The 21,295-nt window shown below is 42.4% G+C and overlaps 1 protein-coding gene across 4 annotated transcripts in view; it reads left to right on the top strand.

The window, feature by feature from the left end:
• Window positions 1-2,864: 2,864 nt before the first annotated feature.
• The window catches only part of LOC138981301 (sodium- and chloride-dependent neutral and basic amino acid transporter B(0+)-like), a 58,796-nt gene continuing 40,365 nt past the window's right edge, over window positions 2,865-21,295 (top strand). For 3 of the 4 annotated variants that reach the window (XM_070354191.1, XM_070354182.1, XM_070354174.1), the window contains exon 1: window positions 2,865-3,172. In XM_070354191.1, the coding sequence (XP_070210292.1) occupies window positions 3,038-3,172 (135 nt within the window). In that variant the 5' untranslated portion in view covers window positions 2,865-3,037. The remainder of the gene's footprint in view (window positions 3,173-21,295) is intronic. The other variant, XM_070354165.1, reaches the window with a different exon arrangement.

The following is a 21,295-nucleotide window of genomic DNA, read 5'->3' as shown; positions in this document are numbered from 1 at the left end:
TGCGTTTTGTAATAAATTTATTACAAATCGTGTTCGGATTACACAATTTTTATTACAAAACGCGTTCAACACGATTTGTAATAAAAATTGTGTCGGTACATAGCAGTATTTCACAAATAAAAATAAAATAAAAAGATGTGTACCGGTTAGTCGAAATGAGGTGAAGTGGAAAAAAATAAAAATAAATAAATAAATAAATAAATGCTTGTTCATGGGAGAAAAAAAATCCTTCACGATATAATCAGAAACTGTAATGGATATTGCATGTCAGTTTGTTTGTTTTGAGGCGCTCCTTGCTTTCCTTACAGGTTTTCTGAGGTAACCATGTTCTTTCTTTTAAAATGAACTGAAGCACGCTAACCTAAACCGAAGTGTAAAATTAATATATGCTTTAGCGGTGCTCGACACAAAGAAAAATACCGAAACAGTACAGTACACCGCTTTGTATTCCACTGTATGTAATCGAGCATGACATGACTGTAGGCTTATTTACTGAGTAGACGATGTTTAAACCCGTTTCTGAGAAAAGCTAGACTGACTGTCCAGTCATCGAACCTTCAGCACATACTAGACACCGAGACACACAGATAGCGAAACCCATACACGCACAAATGTAGACACAGACACCTACATGTATACGTACATAACACACACACACACACACACACACACACACACACACACACACACACACACACACACACTGCCCACCGCAGCGTTCAAGCATTGCTCAAGTAACAATTGTGTTGGGACGTAATGGTACGGGGACGTAATGGGATTCCTTTATGGGACGTATCGAGATGCAATTTTCTTGGGACCTATCGACACGCAATTTTGTTGGGACGCAATGGTACGGGACGCAATGGCACTGGGACCCAATGGTATTGGGACCCAATGGGATTGCTTAATGGGACGCAATGAGACGGCATTTTTTTGGGACGCAATGGTACTGGGACACAATGGTACTGGGACGTATTGGCATGACCCCATGCAAGGTCCGGATAACGAGATTTTCTGTTGCTTTGTAGTGTTTTATTTGGGACACAGCTTTTATTCTAATTGACTATAACCTATAGTGTACCTGTACCTGTTTAGTACATTTAAACCGCCCTTTGAAGACCCCCCATTTAAGACTCCCTCCTTTTTTAAGACCTTGTTTTCTCTGACTTTCTGTTCATAACCTCTGTAAAATTACCCCCATTTCGAGATTTCCTCCTGTTTAAGACTAGATTTGTTCAGATTTTTGGAGGTCTTAAAAGGGGGGTTCCACTGTTCCCTTGTTCGGGGTCACCCACCGGCATAACCCCATTCCCCTTCCCGTACTCCTGCCTTGAGTACTTTCCCCCCAGTACCGCAGCCAGCGACAACAATGTGTGAACCAGAGCATGAAGAACTCAGACGCGCACAGAGACCTATTAGCCTACTTCTCGGGTGAGTGGGATAGCTCTTGAGACGAAAATGAAAGAGAAGAGAGAGGCCAACCAAAATACCCCGGGTGGGTGTGGAGGGGAGAGGGGGGTCAAAAGGGGTTTCAGAAAGTGGGACTGCGTCGTGTTATAAAAGACGACTGAAAAGGGATTCTCAAAGGTAACGGGACTTCCTGGATTCAATGTGATATAGTTCAGCTCCATATATGTGGAACGGGGTTCTGGTTGGGGTGAGGTGAAGGTCATTAGGCAAATAAATAGATGAGAATAAGGCACCAGTCTGGCCCTACGGGAACGTACTCCAAATGGTTCCACCGTGAGGGCGTAAAACATTATTCATCACCTGGCCCTAGGGTCTTTCATTGCATGTTTTCGCGGGTGTGCTGTTTTAGAACAAAATGTCACCTTTGCAGAACTATGTATAAAACGTCCATATGGCACACCAGTCAAACATTTGCCCTGTACTGTTTCTGTCATCGTAAGCATATATATAGAAAGGAGTTTGTGTATCAAACGACTCTAAAGTCCGTTACACTTCGCAAAAACTCTTCAAAACAACAACAAAACAAACCAAAACAATTTTTCATGGGTCTCGACAACTTGCATTATTCCCATTTATTTCCATAACGATGTATACAAGTCGAATGATATGTCATTTTCGCCGCCATTTATAACAGTCGAGAGCTAACGTACCGGTTTTAAAAGTGAGAATGACTGTTGAGGGCGACACTGTCACGGTTCATTGCGCCATTTCGATCATGAACTGTATTTGTTTTAAGGCACAGCCCGTAGGCAAACAAGATGGCTTGACGTAATAGGGGATACGGGGATACGAAGAAAGTTGTGTGACACATAAATGTCACTTTAATCCTTCCCATACCTTCATAAAGCACGGGGAGGAGAGGGGGTAATTTTTTTAATTCGAGCATTTCATATATCAATAGCAATGTGTATGTGTGTGTTTGTGTGTGTGTGTGTGTGTGTGTGTGTGTGTGTGTTTGTGTGTGTGTGTGTGTGTGTGTGTGTGTGTGTGTGTGTGTTTTTGTGTGTGTATGTGTGTGTGTGTGTGTGTGCGCGAGCGCGCGCCCTTGCGTATGCACTGTTGCTTGAACTCACGCAAAACGCGCGTATAAGTACAACCTCACATTCACACCACAACCCTGGACACGCATGCCTAAACATGCACCAGCTCGCCTGCCCCTGTGAAACCTATTAATTAGCGAGCTTTTGTGACAAAAATTTAAAAGCTCACTCACACATACGTTTTTTTAAAAGAGACCACATATCTCGTTGAAAGACCGCTCTCTCATGTGCTACGGTATATCTCGTACCTGGAGAGCAAGGACCGTGACTGAGAGAGCCTTTCAAAGCGGGTGACGAGGTGTGGTTTTCCTTCCTACTGCAGAGGCGTTACCCCTACCCATACACTGTGTTCACTCTCTCACTCACAACCGGAGACACCACATAGACGGTCACACCGTGTTGATTGCCTAAAAAAGGGGTTTTGTCGTGAGCGCAGTGTTCTCTTCAGTAGTGTGTGTGTGTGTGTGTGTGCACCAGTATCGTTGTTGGTGTTTTTGGTGGAGGTACTGTAGTGGTGGACGTTAACGATGGCGGATCCATCGCTTGAGGTCAAGGTGGAACACCTGCAGGATACTGTCGACCAGCTCTCGGCCAAAGTGGACAGTTACCACATCTCCCTGGTCAACATTGTGGACAAAAAGAAGAAGAAGAAAGACGATGAGGTGAGTTTCTGTTTCTGATTGTGAATGTGTGTGTTTGGGGTGCGTGTGTGTGTCTGTTTGTGTGTAAGTGTGTGTGTGTCTGTGTGTGTTTGTGTGTAAGTGTATGTGTGTGTGTGTCTGTCTGTGTGTGTATGTGTGTGTCTGTGTGTTTTTGTTTATGTGTTTGTGTCTGTGTGTGTCCGTGTGTGCGGAAGGCAGTGGTTTCTGTTAAATGTATAAGTATTCTGTTTGTTTATTTGTTGTTTGGTCAACTTGTTGATTGCTTGATTATATGTGTGTTTTTATATTTGATTGTTTGTTAAGTACATGTACCCTTCCCTTGCATTTTATGTTTGTTACTCTTGTGTGGTATGTTGTTTTCTTTCTCTGTTTCTAAGACAACGAGGGTACGTTTTAAAAGTCTAGGTCGCATGCCTGTCCCAACTACTCCTACTCCTACTATACTTTTGCACATTGTCTTAACGCATTCGTGCGCAAAGGATAAATTCTGTCTTTAATATGTTGTGTTAGTATGGAGTCTAACGTTTTCCTGCGCGAGTGTGCGTACAATTTCTTGTCGTCCTTGGTCTTCCTGTGGGGTCCTGATTTGGCCTATAATGGTCCGCTGGACCCAAAAAGCAACAACTAACTAACTTGTCTTCCTGTGCGAGCGCACGCGCGTGTGTATATGTGTGTATGTGTGCGTGCGCGTGCGCGTGCGTGCGCGTGCGTGTGTGTGTGAGTGTGTGTGTGTGTGCGTGTGTGTGTGCTTTTGTGTTTTTGTGTTTTTGTGTTGTTGCTTTTTGTTGTGTTTGTGTGCTATCTTTCGAGATTGCATTCTTGAATGTGTCATGCAATTCCCCTCTTGTTCATTGTCACCACACGCTGCAAGCGAACACATGTTCTTCCCTCTCTCACAAAAAAAAGTAGTTTTGACAGGAAAACTAATATTTATAGAGGCGGTACTGTGTATGCAGCAAATTCAAGGTTGACCAGCTTGCTTGAATGTGTTTTGCACACGATGAAACCTGCTCCCATACCTCGAACATATTCTGCATAATCCGGTTACAATGACGTAATCTGCATTATAATGTGGAGGGTTAGTCAAACTTCCTTGTACACAATGAATGTCATGTAGTTTGTTCGTGAGAATGTTCGTGTCTTTGTCTTGTTCCACAACTTGATCATCCGGTTTCCTTTTTTGCTATCGAATGAATTTGATGATTTGATTTGGATCTTTTTCTCATAGATCGGTTGTGTTATTGTTTGTTCGTTCGTTCGTAATAATAATAATAACTGGATATTTTTAAGTGCCTAACCCTATGGCTCTAGGCCCTTTACAGAATGCCGTGTGAGATGGAATTTTTTGGGCCAGTAGATCGCTGCCATTTCGGCGCATATTTACCTTTTAAGGGCCTATTATTCCAAGTCACACGGGTATTTGGTGGACATTTTTATCTTAAGCGAAAGACTCAGACATGTTATCTTTTGTCAATCGTGGGATCTTTAACGTGCACACCCCAATGTGTTCGTTCGTTTGTTCGCTCGTTATCTCGTTAGCTTGTTCTTCAATCAGTTATTTTGTTTTCCTGCTTTTTACATTTAGTCAAATTTTGACTAAATGTTTTAACATAGAGGGGGGAATCGAGACGAGGGTCGTGGTGTATGTGTGTGTGTGTGCGTGTGTGTGTGTGTGAGTGTGTGTGTGTGTGTGTGTGTGTGTGTGTGTGTGTGTGTGTGTGTGTGTGTAGAGCGATTCAGAGTAAACTACTGGACCGATCTGTATGACATTTTTCATGAGAGTTCCTGGGTATGATATCCCCAGATTTTGTTTTCGTTTTTTCGATAAATGTCTTTGATGACGTCATATCCGGCATTTTGTAAAAGTTGAGGTGGCACTGTCACACCCTCATTTTTCTATCAAATTGATTGCAATTTTGGCCAAGAAATCTTCGACGAAGGCCGGACTTTGGTATTGCATTAATTTTCAGCTTGAAGGCTTAAACATTAATTAATGACTTTGGTCATTAAAAATCTGAAAATTGTAATTAAAATTGTTTTTTTATAAAACCATCCAAAATTACGTTTATCGTATTCTTCATCATTTTCTGATTCCAAAAACATATAATTATGTTATATTCGGATTAAAAACAAGCTCTGAAAATTAAAAATATGAAAATTATGATTAAAATTAATTTTCCGAAATCGATTTAAAAACAATTTCATCTTATTTCGTGTCCGTTCCTGATTCAAAAAACATATAGATATGATATGTTTGGATTAAAAACACGTTCAGAGAGTTAAAAAGAATAGAGATGTAGAAAAGCGGGCTATCCTCCTCAGCGCAACCGCTACCGCGCTTTTCTGTATTGTTAATTTCACTGCCTTTGCCACGAGCGGTGGACAGACGATGCTACGAGTGTACGGTCTTGCGGAAAAAATGCTTTGCGTTCAGTTTCATTCTGTGAGTTCGACTGAGATTGACTAAATGTTGTATTTTCGCCTTATGCGAATTGTTTCAGGTTATTTTTCTTTTGCGTAAACTTAAATATACTCTCTCTCAATTAATTGCTACTCTTTTGTGTCTTGTTTTTCATCTACCCGAATCATTGAGTCGGCTTTGTGCGCACAAGAGAAAAGTAGATTGAGCTGAGTCGAGCGTGGGGTGGTTGTAGGTGGGAGTGGCAGTTTTCAATGACACCGGGTGGAGGGGAGGGCAGGGGTGGAGGAATATATCAAGTGTCGAGTAAGCGTGCACATGACGCATTTTGGAGGTATATACTGATGTATGCATGCATGTCTGGGCGTTTGCTAAGGCATACATACATAAGTCCACACCCCGTACTTTGAAGGATATACATTCTAAGTTTCATGTAAAAGAGCCTGTGTAAATATGTGTAGGGTCGCACCCCTGTATGAATGTGTATGTGTTTGAGAGCATAGTTATAGGAAGTTCAGTGCAGTTGCCTCTCTGTCTTTCTGTCTTGTCTGTCTGTCTGTCTCTCTCTCTCTCTCGCTCTCTCTTTGCGTCTATCCCTCACTCTCTCTCTCTCCCTCTCTCTCTACCTCTCTCTCTCTCTCTCTCTCTCTCTCTCTCTCGCTCTCTCTCTCTCTCTCTCTCTCTCTCTCTCTATATATATATATATATATATCTCTATCTATCTCTCTCTCTCTCTCTCTCTCCCCCCCCCCCCCCCCCCCCCCCCCCGCCACCAGCACCCTTCTTACACCTCTCCCTCTCTCTGAGCATAAGTGTGCGTGTATACAATGCAATACGCACATCTTTAGCAGTTTGCACTCCCGTGTATATGTACAGTACATCATTCTTGTTCCTGGTTTGCTCTCAGTCTTTAGCTGTATATATCATTTACAACCATTAAACACCGCAGGTTGAGTTTTCCTCAACGCTAGGTGTGAATACAGATTACATCTCCCTCGGAGCTTCTGTTGAGTTGATCATCAGTGATAGGTGAAAATTGAAAGCCTTGTTAGAGGCAGCGGTGGTCCTTCTTTCGTGTCGTGGGACTCGTCAACCATACCCCTCTAGGCGTGTGAGATTGACCCGTGTCCAGCTGTTCTCCATAACACGAGTTTCAATGGTCCGACTGGGCGGGGATGTAGCTCAGTCGGTAGCGCGCTGGATTTGTATCCAGTTGGCCGCTGTCATCGTGAGTTCGTCCCCACGTTCGGCGAGAGATTTATTTCTCAGAGTCAACTTTGTGTGCAGACTCTCCTCGGTGTCCGAACACCCCCGTGTGTACACGCAAGCACAAGACCAAGTGCGCACGAAAAAGATCCTGTAATCCATGTCAGAGTTCGGTGGGTTATAGAAACACGAAAATACCCAGCATGCTTCCTCCGAAAACGGCGTATGGCTGCCTAAATGGCGGGGTAAAAAACGGTCATACACGTAAAATTCCACTCGTGCAAAAAACACGAGTGTACGTGGGAGTTTCAGCCCACGAACGCAGAAGAAGAAGAATGGTCCGACTGAGCGTCTGTCTTAGTGGTTCTAACTTCGGCCGCCGCTTTCGTTCCAACCCATTACCTCTTCGTTTTGAGAACTAACCCACCTCACAACCATTACTACCCTACACCCATTTCACAGTCCATTACCCACCCAGCTTGACTTGACTGACTAATATCTATTTTTGTCCCCAGTATAAGAAACTACATGACTGTGTATTTTGGACATGAATTGTGACCACACGACTTCTCAGACTGGTCATCATAGCACCAAATGTGTATCACTCAATCAATCAATCAATCAATATGAGGCTTATATCGCGCGTATTCCGTGGGTACAGTTCTAAGCGCAGGTTTTTGTGTGGTTTTTTTTCACATAGGTGATGAATTTCATTATTTATTTGTCTGTGATTTTTTTCAAAGAAAAAAGAGCTGAGTTGTTACCACCTTACTATTGGAAAAAACCTAATGCACTTACATTTAAAAAGTTGTTTGCTACTAAGAAAAAGAAATTGTTAAAGAATATTTTGGACTTTATTAATAGAAATTGTAACAGCTTTTCATAAAAAAAATTAAAAATAATTTCCCTCCATTTATTTACTATATTAGCATATATCATGATTGTATTGATTGTATTTGTTGTTCAAAATGCCCCCATGGGTTATGGACTAATAAAACTTGAACTTGAACTTGTCTCCCATCCCTCCCCCACCCCCACCCCAAACACGCCCACCTCCCTCAGCTTGTTGGAGACATCTGCCCAGGGCTGAGATGCACGAGAAAGTTATCACCCAAACGGGAGCCACCCGCAGTGTTGGATTGGTTGAAACTGAGATGTGTTGTGATTTCAACGAATCAGAGCCCGCGGTTTGTTCTCTCCCGTTTGGGTGGCACACACTTTTGGTTCGTGCACCTCAGCCGTGATGGTCAAAAGACTATCACACTGCGAAGTTTCTCAGGCCTCGACCAGTGAATTTAGAGGTGACCGTCTGTGCTGAACACTTCAAGGCTCACCGGTGTAACACGAGAAAATTATTCCCACGAGATTTTTTTTACTCCGGAGTAAAAATTTCGTACAAAAATGTTACTCCATTTACGAAAAAAAGTACTCCCCCATTACACGAAAAAATTACTTCCCACGACAGGTGAGTTCCGAGTAAACATTTCGTACAAAAATGTTACTCCCCTGACGAACAAATAACGAATAAATCAGATTACTTCACCCAAACACGAGCAATGTAACTTAATTCATCCCATGCCAGGTGTACGAAATTTTTACTCTCTTGTCCCCTGTTAGTCTTGGTGGTGGAAGGGGTGGAGGGAGGGTAGCGCGACATTCGTTTGCGCGAGATCTCGCGAGAGATGGTTTCTTTGTCAATGGTATCTTTGTGTGTGCGCGTGCGTGCGTGTGTGTGTGTGTGTGTGTGTGTGTGTGTGTGTGTGTGTGTACTTTTAACATTGTACGCTAAGTTTTGCTTAGTGCTTGGGTTCTTGGTGTTATGTCTCAGTTAAATGTATGCTTTGTATGCTTGTTGATTTGTGCTAGTTTATTCTATAATGAATTTGTAAAGCGCCTGGAGCCAATTGATGGGACTCGCGCTATAGAAAAGTTATTTATTATTATTATTATTATTATCACATATTGGCATTACCCCTTCGCCCGCATCCCATTTTCGCGTACGAGATTTTTACTGGAAGTAAAAAAATGGGGAGTACAAATTTCGTGGAGGGAGTAATTTTTTTCGTTCCTTGGGCCATGGGGAGTTCTTTTCTCGTACGGAAGGTCTACTCGGAGTAAGAATTTTTACTCCGGAGTAAATTTTTCGTGGAGTAAAAATTTCGTGTTGCACCGGTCCTGTTCTTCGAGTTCCCATTTCTCAACTGCCTTGATGACCTCGCAAATGTCCGGGCACAAGTGGGTCGGAGGGTAGGCTATCTCTCGAAATCGAGAGGATACAGTTGAACGCACTACTGATGTGATCAACTGAGTGCGGCACAACTCATCAAAGCACGGACACCTGACAATGTTTCGTCACTTTTTTTATTTTTAAAGCGTTCATCTATATATCTCCGCCCCTTTCTCTCTCTCTCTCTCTCTCTCTCTCTCTCTCTCTCTCTCTCTCTCTCTCTCTCTCTCTCTCTCTCAACTCTCTTTTTGTGCAAAGCATAATACAAAACAAACACGCGAATGAACAAAGGCATACTGAAATCCAGTTGACCCCCCCCCCCCTTTTTTTTTTATTTTTATTTTTTTTACCTGACTTTATTGTCATTCGAGATGAATTCATGACCAATTCTTCAGATTATTTCGTCAGCTTCCACTCCCCACATATTTTTCTTTTGATGAGACAAGATAATGGGTCGAACATGCCTTTGCTTCAATGCTCAGGTTGCCTCTTCCATTCCTTGTTTTGCGATCCCACGCTGCTCATTATTATGGAGCTGTCATCTTTCTTTGTCGACGTCCTCCAAAGACAGACAGGCTGACTCGGGTGTCGTTGTACCCCAGCCTGTTCTGGGTGATTCAAACTAAGACGTGTACCTGAACTTTCACTACCGGCATTGGTGAAAGGTAAAAGTAATGTTTCAACAGTTCCAGACCCCCCCCTTTTTTTATCAAAGGATGCATTCTTTCTCGTGTAAGCGATCATGTTCATCACAGCAGGTCTGTTCAGGACTTTACTTGACACGGGATAAGAGCAGGGGCGGATCACTTCATTTTTAGGAGGGGGGGAGGGGGGGGGGGTTCCAAATTTCTTTTATAGGGACAATTCGACGACGCGAAGCGTTTAGTTGAGGGCGCGAGAAAAATGTCAAAAATGTTGATAAAAACATGGAAAATGGAGCAATCTGATGCACTCTGAGCCAAGAAACTTCCCTTGATACACCTTCCAAAAAGTAATTTTACTAGACATATTTGGATCAAAGCAAGGACAATTGATCGTTCTGGTGCAACCTGAGCCCACAAATTACCCAACTATACTTTCCAAAACCGTCACTCAAAAGATAAAGACCGGATCCTAGGTAGGTCCGGAAACCCCCCCTGGATCCGCCCCTGACGAGCATCCTTCAAGAAACACATACCAAAAATCAACAGAATGGCTGTTTGGTGTGTCTAATGGGACTTTTTGGTTGGATTTATTGCGTAGGTGATAGGGGAAGGGCCCCTAATATGGACCACTTTTTGTTTATTGCTGATAACTAGCTTGTTTTCTTGCGAAGAAGTTTCATTTTGTGGTTTGTAGTCCTTCTCTCTTAGTTTAACAGTTGGGCCTAATTAGAGTGAAATAGCTTTGATAGACATTCAGCAAAAATTAAATACACAAACAATCACAAAGGGTCCATATTAGGAGCCTGGGCGCCCAATATGGACCAGTGAAGCGGCCTTCACGAATGACTGTAAAAAGCCCCCTATACTTCAAAATAACATGATACAACTTAGTGTGCAAGTCAGACAAATTCAAATAATTATGCTTTAGATTTAGCTGTTTCGGGTTGATGAGAGCATTATTTGAAGCACACCAGGAAACTGAAGAAGCTTATCAAAAACAGAGTGAAAATAAGTGAAATTATCAACTTCCACCAAAAAATACTATTTGTTATATTTTTTTGAAATCTCGAGGGCTAGTTATAGGTTATTTTCAGCAACCTTCTTAATGAATTAATCAAAATTGCCTTTAGCTTTTATTTTCTTCGATTTGTTGAAGGTGGTCCATATTAGGGGACTCACACATACTTTGAGGTTTTGCTATTATTTTTTGTTTGCAGTAGAAACCCGGGGTACACACTGCTAAAATGTAAACAAATACGGTCTTAGCTGTCATGTATAGCCATTTTTGTGTGATAAAAGCTTTGGCTGTGGACAGAAACGAGTCCGTTTTAGGCGGCAAATTTAGAGTGAACGCTGCCAAAAGTAAAAAAAAGCGAAAAAGCCTAACGGTTTTGAGGTTTGTGTTTCTGCAACTGTTTGGACATGTGCAACTTATCCAAAGAGGGTGAATAAAGCGAATGAAATTGTTTTGAGCGCCGTTAGTTTGTCAGAACCGGAGGTGGTCCATATTAGGAGCCGGTCCATATTAGGAGCCTTTCCCCTACCTATGTCATTCTGACAAATTACGTCATCAATGGATTCCCATTCTGCATGTAATGCAGCCGCGTAATTCATAGTCGGTATGTGTCCAAGTGAAATTAGGCTCTTATCTCATGCCAGAAAAGGCCTGAACAAGTCTGAAAGAACAACATGGCGGTGAGCATGATCATGTACGCGGCACATGGTAGTAGAGGAAATGATAGAGTGATTATGTTATTGTTTTGTATTGTGATTGACTTCGTTGATTCGTTTTATAGATGCGGGTGTTGGGTGTGCTAGGCTTAAGTGAACGTTTCACCGCAATGTCAAGGCAAATTCCCAACCTTTGGCAATACACTCTTCTGTATTCAGTATTTTGTTCAACGCGTGCACTGGAACTAAACAAAACTGCGCTTATTTATGATTTAAAGTAAATCGTAGCTTAGCTCTTCGGTCAAAAACATAGACTATCATAGTGGCTGTTTGTATGCCCGCTTCCATAACTATAACGTGACAGGCGTTGGTTCAATGTCTGTCGTGATTTCAAACAGCCCCTAGTTGCTATCTAACATTATAGCAAATAACTGGGGAAATGATACCTCTACCACTGGACTATGATGGCAATGCGCGGTTCTCACCAACCAAAAAAGATGAAAAATCATGTTTATGGTAAACGCAGACAGGTTGTGAAATACAAATACCTGTCTAGAATTTCACATGCCGTCTTGTAACTTGGGTAGCGCAATTCTGTCGCTATACCCTATCCCAAAAGATAGCAGTCCGAGTTTACTTCAGAAAATTCCCCAAGGACAATAAGATCTACACCACATACAAAATACCAAAGTAACTGAAGTAGGAACTGGATTTGTTACACGATGTTTGGGGTTATACGTAGTATGCAATGTCATGTATTAAGCAGACGTGAGTACATTTTATGGGACGCTTTCGAAAGTCAAAGAGTCAGTGCATTCTTAACAGTACTAGTTTTGTTTTGAAAAGACGAGTTTTGACCTGGCATTCACTCAAACGAGTCAGTGTAGTACTCGAAGATGTATGGGACACAAACGAATGTTAGAGTGTGTGTGTGTGTGTGTGTCAGTGTGTGTGTGTGTGTGTGTGTGTGTGTGTGTGTGTGCGTGGGTGCACGCGCTTGTGGGTGTAAAGTAGAGGTGGAATACATTTCTTCACGCAAGCAAGCAACAACAAGTCGCGTAAGGCGAAAATACAATATTTAGTCAAGTAGCTGTCGAACTCACAGAAAGAAACTGAACGCAACGCAACGCAGCAAGACCGTATACTCGTAGCATCGTCACTCCACCGCCCGTGGCAAAGGCAGTGCCCGTGGAATTGACAAGAAGAGCGGGGTATTCGTTGCGCTGAGAAGGATAGCACGCTTTTCTGTAGCTCTCTTCGTTTTAACTTTCTGAGCGTGTTTTTAATCCAAACATATCATATCTATATGTTTTTGGAATCAGGAACCGACAAGGAATAAGATGAAAGTGTTTTTAAATTGATTTCGAAACAAAATTTTTGATAATAATTTTTATATATTTAATTTTCAGAGCTTGATTTTAATCCAAATATAACATATTTATATGTTTTTGGAATCAGCAAATGATGGAGAATAAGATAAACGTAACTTTGGATCGTTTTATAAATTTTTATTTTTTTTTACAATTTTCAGATTTTTAATGACCAAAGTCATTAATTAATTTTTAAACCACCAAGCTGAAATGCAATACCGAAGTCCGGGCTTCGTCGAAGATTACTTGACCAAAATTTCAACCAATTTGGTTGAAAAATGAGGGCGTGACAGTGCCGCCTCAACTTTCACGAAAAGCCGGATATGACGTCATCAAAGACATTTATCAAAAAAACATGAAAAAAACGTTCGGGGATTTCATACCCAGGAACTCTCATGTCAAATTTCATAAAGATCGGTCCAGTAGTTTAGTCTGAATCGCTCTACACACACACACAGACAGACAGACAGACAGACAGACACACGCACATACACCACGACCCTCATTTCGATTCCCCCTCGATGTTAAAATATTTAGTCAAAACTTGACTAAATATAAAAAGGACGAGAAGATTTTTCTTTCAATTTGAATTCTCTTATACTTTGAAAAGGACACGATTACTGATGTGTACAAATGCGGACAATAGACCACGATGAGAGCATTGGCGCACCTGAACAGGTTATAAAGGAGGCACACACTCTGAACTGTAATCGTTTTTCAATGGCATCGCAAAAGAGTTCTTCACAGAACGATTATTGACTGAAATCTGAATGTTTCTTTTGTCAGAATTGGAAACCTCTAGCACACTTCAGGGTGTCAATCCTCCGTGTTGTGCTTTCTTTCTACGAGATAATGTCATTCGACCGGTCCCCCCCCTCCCCCCCAGAGGGAACAATAACTTTCCAAAATGTAAAACATATATATAAAAGGAGATATAGGTACAATATAATGCAAAAGCAAAGGAAGGGAGAAATAGAGATTACTCCATGCCTTGCTGTGTGATACCAGGTTTACACGAGTTTTTTAATTAAACGTTTACACACACAAAATCCACAGACGGGCATAAAGCATACAATAGTACTTAAAGGGTTCCCTATAAATAGCTTTCGCTTTTATGTATGTGGCTTATCCTGCGTGAATAGGACTGGTATTGAATGCCATGAGCCATGGTTCAGTAACAAGAATGCATGGGTAGAAAATTCTCATGAATGTATATAGACGAGAGTGACATGTTCTTCGCTCTGTTTGGACGATCTACTCTTTTACTTTCATACTCCTTAAGGGGTATAGTTAAAAATTAAAAACATTGCCTTTAGCTTTTGACCATTAACAGCTACCTGCACCCCCCCCCCTTTCCTGCCACACACACACACACAACAAAGAAAGTGTTTCTTGTAAATCCAGGTGTATATGTTATACTGTGCAAGACATTGTTGAACTCGAGCGTTTGACTGATTTAAAGCCACTTCGGGAAAGCTAAGAACAGTATGTTCCTGGTAATGTTATTCACGTTAGTCTCCTTCAAGAGTTATTGGCGGTGTCAAACACCAGTGTCTTTCTTCGAAATTCAATCCTTCGTAAAAACACGTCCGGCTGAAACAGATTTCACGTCAGTGCAAAACATAGCCTACGTCAAGGACTTCAGACAAATCGTCTGTGTCCTTCTATCGTGAAGTTCTTCATAACCAACTCAGTGCTCTCACGGGCATTGATGAAGCGTGGTACATGTAGTGGTAGGCTTGGCTTTTTTTGTTCTTGTTCTTCTTGTTCTTGATCTTCTTGTTCTTGATCTTCTTGCTCTTCTTATTCTTGTTCTTGTTCTTCTTGTTTTTGTTCTTCTTGTTCTTGTTCTCCTTGTTCTTGTTCTTGTTCTCCTTGTTCTTGTTCTTCTTTTTCCTTCAAATGTCGTCTAGCCATATCTAAGGCAAAAAAAAAATATGTTGGTTTAGGGTAACCCGACCGACCCTATTCTTTCCCGCCATCCCCAAAACATTTCATTAATTTCTCCACACACAAAAAAACATGTTTGGCACATGTTGCGAACCATACCGAGACTAAGGGAAGTCACCTCCTTTAAAATCGACAAACTTTGAAGAAAAAATAATTTAAAAAATAATAAAAGAGCCGACCTACCGACCCTATCTTTTTTGGTCACGTTTTTTTAATTTTTATTTACGAGGATTTATATCGCGCACGTATCTCACCACACAAGGCGACTCAAGGCGCATGTTACCTATTAATGCCGTGTGAGATGGAATTTTTTACACAATATATCACGCATTCACATCGGCCAGTAGATCGACTGCCTTTAGGCGCTGCATCCACCTTTCACGGCCTATTATTCCAGGTCACACGGGTATTTTGGTGGACATTTTTATCTACGCCTATACAATTTTGCCAGGAAAGACCCTTTTGTCAATCGTGGGATCTTTAACGTGCACACCCCAATGTAGTGTACACGAAGGGACCTCGGTTTTTCGTCTCATCCGAAAGACTAGCACTTGAACCCACCACCTAGGTTAGGAAAGGGGGGAGAAAATAGCGGCCTGACCCAGGGTCGAACACGCAACCTCTCGATTCCGAGCGCAAGTGCGTTACCACTCAGCCACCCAGTCCCTTAACCAACATATATTTGTGTTTGGCCTAAGACTGCAATGTCTTTGTCTTTAACGAGCTGGGCAGTAGTACATGTACTATAAGCTATTAGTGCCCTAAAGCTTTCTCTGCAAGCCAACACCGGATGTCTGGCTAATGAATGCTTTCAAACCTTGAAGCTGAACACTTACTCGCACACATAGCACACCGGCACGGTTGGCCTAGTGGTAAGGCGTCCGCCCCGTGATAGGGAGGTCGTGGGTTCGAACCCCGGCCGGGTCATACCTAAGACTTCAAAATTGGCAATCTAGTGACTGCTCCGCCTGGCGTCTGGCATTATGGGGTTAGTGCTAGGACTGGTTGGTCCGGTGTCAGAATAATGTGACTGGGTGAGACATGAAGCCTGTGCTGCGACTTCTGTCTTATGTGTGGCGCACGTTATATGTCAAAGCAGCACCGCCCTGATATGGCCCTTCGTGGTCGGCTGGGCGTTAAGCAAAACAAACAAACAAACACACATAACAGGAACCAGGTTAACCGCTGTCTTCAAGCCGTTTTCGATCCATGCATGTTTGTTTTTTGCGTATGGCCCTATATTAGGGTGGTTGTGATTGCCCTTTTGCCCCTTTACTCTGGCTATGTTTGATTATGTACAACAATGATGTAGGAAAGGTGTGTTTGCTTTCAAGTTTAATGTAATGCATGTATACAAGAGTGTGTGCGTGCGTGCGTGCGTGCGTGCGTGCGTGCGTTTGTGTGTGTGAGTGTGTGTGTGAGTGTGCGTGTGCGTGCGTGCTTGTGTATGTGCGTCCGTGTCTGCAGTTTACACCGCCTGGTATTTGTACTCGCAAAAAAATGTATCAGACCCTGTAAGGTAAGGCGAACCGAGTTGGACTTGATACGCTCCCAAAGAGGCAAAAAGAAGCGAGGGCTAGCTACTGCATGTTGACCTGTTTCTCATTCCGTCTTTGCATAGTTTGGTGTCTGTTTTTATCCCTCTGCGTTGGCATATGTTATTGTTGCCTATGGATGTCCATAGGCTCGTTTCTTTTTTTGCTGACATTTTCCCGGATTGTATGATAGATTGTTAACCGAAAAATGCATAACATAATTTAGGGTAACATATATATTTCACTTCGAGAATCACCGCGTGAGCTGCTACGGTACTTCTGCATATCGACATTTCATTATTCAACCGTCCTTCACGTCTCACTGAGAAGCCATGATCCACGACCAACTGTAAAAACAAACAACGGCCTAAGCTTTCATGTACATTTCTCCCGTTTCCCGGCACATACACACGGATTTGTATGCCCCTGTTTAATTTGTCCTCTTAGCCTTTCGTGGGCCATTCAGAGTCTTTTCTGAAAGCCGTCCAAATCAAAGCAGTAAAGCTATAGAAAGCACTGTAAAGAAACCGACGCAAACTCAAGAAGAAGCAAGAGAATGTGTACGTCATAAGGTTATAAGGGTAAGGACAACAACCTAAGGACTGGGTGGCCGAGTGGTGACGCACTTGCGCTCGGAAGCGAGATGTTGCGAGTTCGACCCTGGGTCAGGGCGTTAGCAATTTTCTCCCCCCTTTCCTAACCTAGGTGGTGGGTTCAAGTGCTAGTCTTTCGGATGAGACAAAAAACCGAGGTCCCTTCGTGTACACTACATTGGGGTGTGCACGTTAAAGATCCCACGATTGACAAAAGGGTCTTTCCTGGCAAAATTGTACAGGCATAGATGAAAAATGTCCACCAAAATACCCGTGTGACTTGGAATAATAGGCCGTGAAAAGTAGGATATGCGCCGAAATGGCTGCGATCTGCTGGTCGATGTGAATGCGTGATGTATTGTGTAAAAAATTCCATCTCACACGGCATAAATAGATCCCTGCGCCTTGAGTCCGAGTCTGGAGATACGCGCGCGATATAAGACTTCATATAACATAACAACCTCCATGGGGGAAGTCAGGTGGCAAGAAGTACATGTGTGTAGAGTTTGTGAACTGTGTCCATTTGCTGTCTAACTTGGCAATACCCTTTAGAATAAGCGTCGGTATTTTCTTGTTTGTGTGTATGTGTTATGTACTTTCATATCCTTAGCGGACTTTATGACTTTATTCAGTTATTCTGCAGAAAGACAAATGCTGGAGAAAAGCCGTTCTTTTCTGCAGCATTTCTGCATAATGTCATCTTTCGCCGAAGCAGCGCTTTTTTCTGCAGCAAAACATTTTACTGCAGTAAAATTGAAATCAAGAATGCTGCAGTAAAACGGTGCTGTTGTTTTACTGCAGAAAACCTGTTTACATTTTTTTTCTGCAGCATTTTGTACTGGCTCTTGGCGGATTATGACATTATTCAGTTATTCTGGAGAAAACCCGAAATGCTGGAGAAAAACTGTCTTTTCTGCAGCATTTCTGCATAATGTCATCTTTCGCCAAAGCAACGTTTTTTACTGCAGTAAAACAGTTTTTCTGAAGCATAATGTTTACTTGGTTTTCTGCAGCATTATTGCGATTAACTTTTTCTTCAGAATAGTCTGTGACAGTTTTTCTGGAGAAAAACGAACGACCTTGTAAAGTAGCGTTTGTATTCGTCGCCCCCTGGGATAGTATAATAGTTTTTAACTATTGGTAATTCTGGATGAGTCCATCTCTCGACAGAGGGGGGCTCGCGTGCTCCAACATTATAATGAGCCAGTACAAAATGCTGCAGAAAAAGTGTAAACAGGTTTTCTGCAGTAAAACAACAGCACCGTTTTACTGCAGCATTCTTGATTTCAATTTTACTGCAGTAAAATGTTTTGCTCCAGAAAAACCCGTTGTTTCGGCGAAAGATGACATTATGCAGAAATGCTGCAGAAAAGACAGGTTTTTTTTCCAGCATTTCTGTTTTTCTGCAGAATAACTGAATAATGCCAAAATGCTGAAGAAAAAGTGTAAACTGTTTTTCTCCAGTAAAACAACATCACCGTTTTACTGCAGCATTCTTGATTTCAATTTTACTGCAGTAAAACTGTTTTACTGCAGAAAAAACGTTGCTCTCGCGAAAGATGACATCATGCAGAAATGCTGCAGAAACAAACAGTTTTTCTCCAGCATTTCTGTTTTTCTGCAGAATAACTGAATAAAGTCATAATCCGCTAAGGATACTTTCCAGCGCACTCCTTCTCGTGAAAACAGATCGGCTCACCATCTCAGATCTGGTTGGGCTTCACTTGGTCACATACCCAAACTCAACACCCTGACGGATTCTTGTTGTGGGTTAAAATGCCACCAATAGCTTTTACATACTGTGACTAATTGGAACCTAGCAGAGAGGAGGGTATCACCGTAATAGTTGGTCTGCGTCCTTATGTACCTGTGTACATATATGTGTAGTTTTGTTTATCTGCTAGAGGAAGTAGATCAGCAAAATATTAGTTATGGCCGCCATTTGCATTTCATATTTCCCAAAAAAGTCTTCCTCTGACAGATAATCAAAACCAAACATACGTACACGGGTACAAAAGGACATAGTCCAACTGTTGCAGTGATGTCCCCCTCACTGCGAGGTTCCAGTTATAGTCACAGTAGGTACCTCAATCGGGAAAAAAATGAATTACTCCATTCATTTATCACTTGTTTGAGCCATTTATATACAGTGAACATTTTATCAATGGAAAGTGCAGAGTCTTCAGAACACAGCGGTACCAAAACCATGAGAACTAGTCGAGAAACAAAGACGTACAAAGCAATTGAAAACAGTGACTGTCGTAAGTGTTAATTTACTGCAGCATCGCCTTAAAGTGGGCCTAGGTATTTTTTATTACATTTCATATACCTTGTTTCATTTGACTGCATGTGCTGTGTGTGTACATGGGGATAACGTGTCCCGAAGGTTTTTAACCGAAACAGTAGGCTTGCTTGACATAAAGCTTAAAAGTGGGCCTCGGTGTGTCTGTCTTATTCGGGGGCCCGGTAGCTCAGTTGCCAGTTGGTAGAGCACTGAATTTGTGATCGGAAGGTCGCAGGTTCGAATTCGGGCCGGGACGGACACGGGTCAACTTTATGTGCAGACCCAGAGAGGGAAGCCATGCCCCAACCCCGTGTCACCACAGTGGCACGTAAAAGATCTTGGTCATTCTTCCATAAGTGCAGATGGCTGATACCACCTAAACACGCAGACACTTGTGTATCTCGTCAAAAGCCGTGAGGGCGTAAAACTCGAATCATATAACCCTTCCCTTGTCCTTAAGAGGCGAAATATTTAGCCTGTACGACAGAAAGCATTCTCTCTTTCCTTTTCTGTCTTATAATTCATCTTTGATTCCTGGTTTCATATCACCACACGTGCCTTTACTTTTGTACAACTACATGCTTCAATAACAGGATCAAACAAAGGCGAAATGTCTTCTTACGGTTGGCGAGTGGAAAAACAACTAAACCTACATCAATATTCCGTTTGTAACGCAGTACAAGTGTACCAGGATGTGAAGGCCCTTGAGAATTATTCCGCAGTTTTATTATTCGTGTACGTAAATTTGCATTGAGCAATCAAGGCTGAATATAAATGCTTCCCTCTTTTCTCTTAACTGCCACCGCCAATGAGAATTCCAGTCCGACGGAGAGACAGACAGACAAATAAACAGACAGACACAGAAACAACAAGAAATTCCTCCGAGGTAGGAAAAACACCCCCGTCCTTACCATTCTCGCTGCCACCAACTGAGAAGGTTATTTCCCTTTGACCATTAATATGTCCCTCTATAAGTCCTTGTAGAATCTTAATCCACCAATAACTCCCTAACCGTGTGTTTGACTGGTCCCAAATTTTGTAAGGACCGTCTCAGGAATGTATAGAACCTGTTCACCAAGTTTGGTGACGATCGGTCCGTTCATTCTTGAGATCTATATGCGAACACAAACACACAAACAAACAAACACATCGACCGAATCCTATACACACCCCTATACCGGGGGTGTAAAAACACACATACATAGCGACAGATATGGACACCCACACGCACAGAGAGAGAGAGAGAGAGAGAGAGAGAGAGAGAGAGAGAGAGAGAGAGAGAGAGAAGAGAGAGAGAGAAAGAGAGAGAGAGAGACAGAGACAGACAAAGAAAGAGAGAGAGAGAGAAAGAGAGAGAGAGAGAGAGAGAGAGAGAGAAAGAGAGAGAGAGAGAGAAAGAGAGAGACACAGAGAGAGAGAGAGGCAGATTGGTGGGTTGGTTGATTGTTGTTTATCGTGCCTTTAAAATTAGTACACTTAAGGCGCCATTTTTAAATATTAACAGTATAGTTTTCCCAGGGTCACGCTTTGTCCGACTATCTTCTCTTGGAAATTCACAAGAACGAACCAGAGACTGTAGAGTACACAGACTTTGTACTCTAAAGTCTCTGAAAGAACCCAGGGTGGTCATTATCTTCTTTTTTTCTCTTCTTCAGCGTTCCAGAAATGTCTGGTTACGTGTGAGCTCGTTTGCCCATTTGTGAGCTCGGTTCCCCACACTATACTCTGAGAGCATAGTCAGCTCACTCCGCCGTCGTTGAGTAGGCATGCTGGGTATTTTCGTGTTTCCATAACCCACCGAACTCCGACATGGATTACAGGATCTTTTCCGTGCGCATTTGGTCTTGTGTTTGCGTGTACACACAGAGGTAATTATCAAACCCAGGGAATTAACCATGGTAAACAGGACAGTCATGTTTTCAACAAGTTCCTTTCAAAGCTACGTTTTAATCGTCTCCTCCCATTGCTCAAGGCCTGGGCCGATTCTTGGACACTAGCGCGCCTAGTTTTTTTGTTTGTTTGTTTGTTTGTTTGCTTAACGCCCAGCCGACCACGAAGGGCCATATCAGGGCGGTGCTGCTTTGACATATAACGTGCGCCACACACAAGACAGAAGTCGCAGCACAGGCTTCATGTCTCACCCAGTCACATTATTCTGACACCGGACCAACCAGTCCCAGCACTAACCCCATAATGCCAGACGCCAGGCGGAGCAGCCACTAGA

The sequence above is a fragment of the Littorina saxatilis genome, linkage group LG1 (assembly GCF_037325665.1).
Source record: "Littorina saxatilis isolate snail1 linkage group LG1, US_GU_Lsax_2.0, whole genome shotgun sequence".
NCBI classification, from domain to species: Eukaryota; Metazoa; Mollusca; class Gastropoda; order Littorinimorpha; family Littorinidae; genus Littorina; species Littorina saxatilis.
This window is presented reverse-complemented; position numbering and strand designations above follow the sequence as displayed.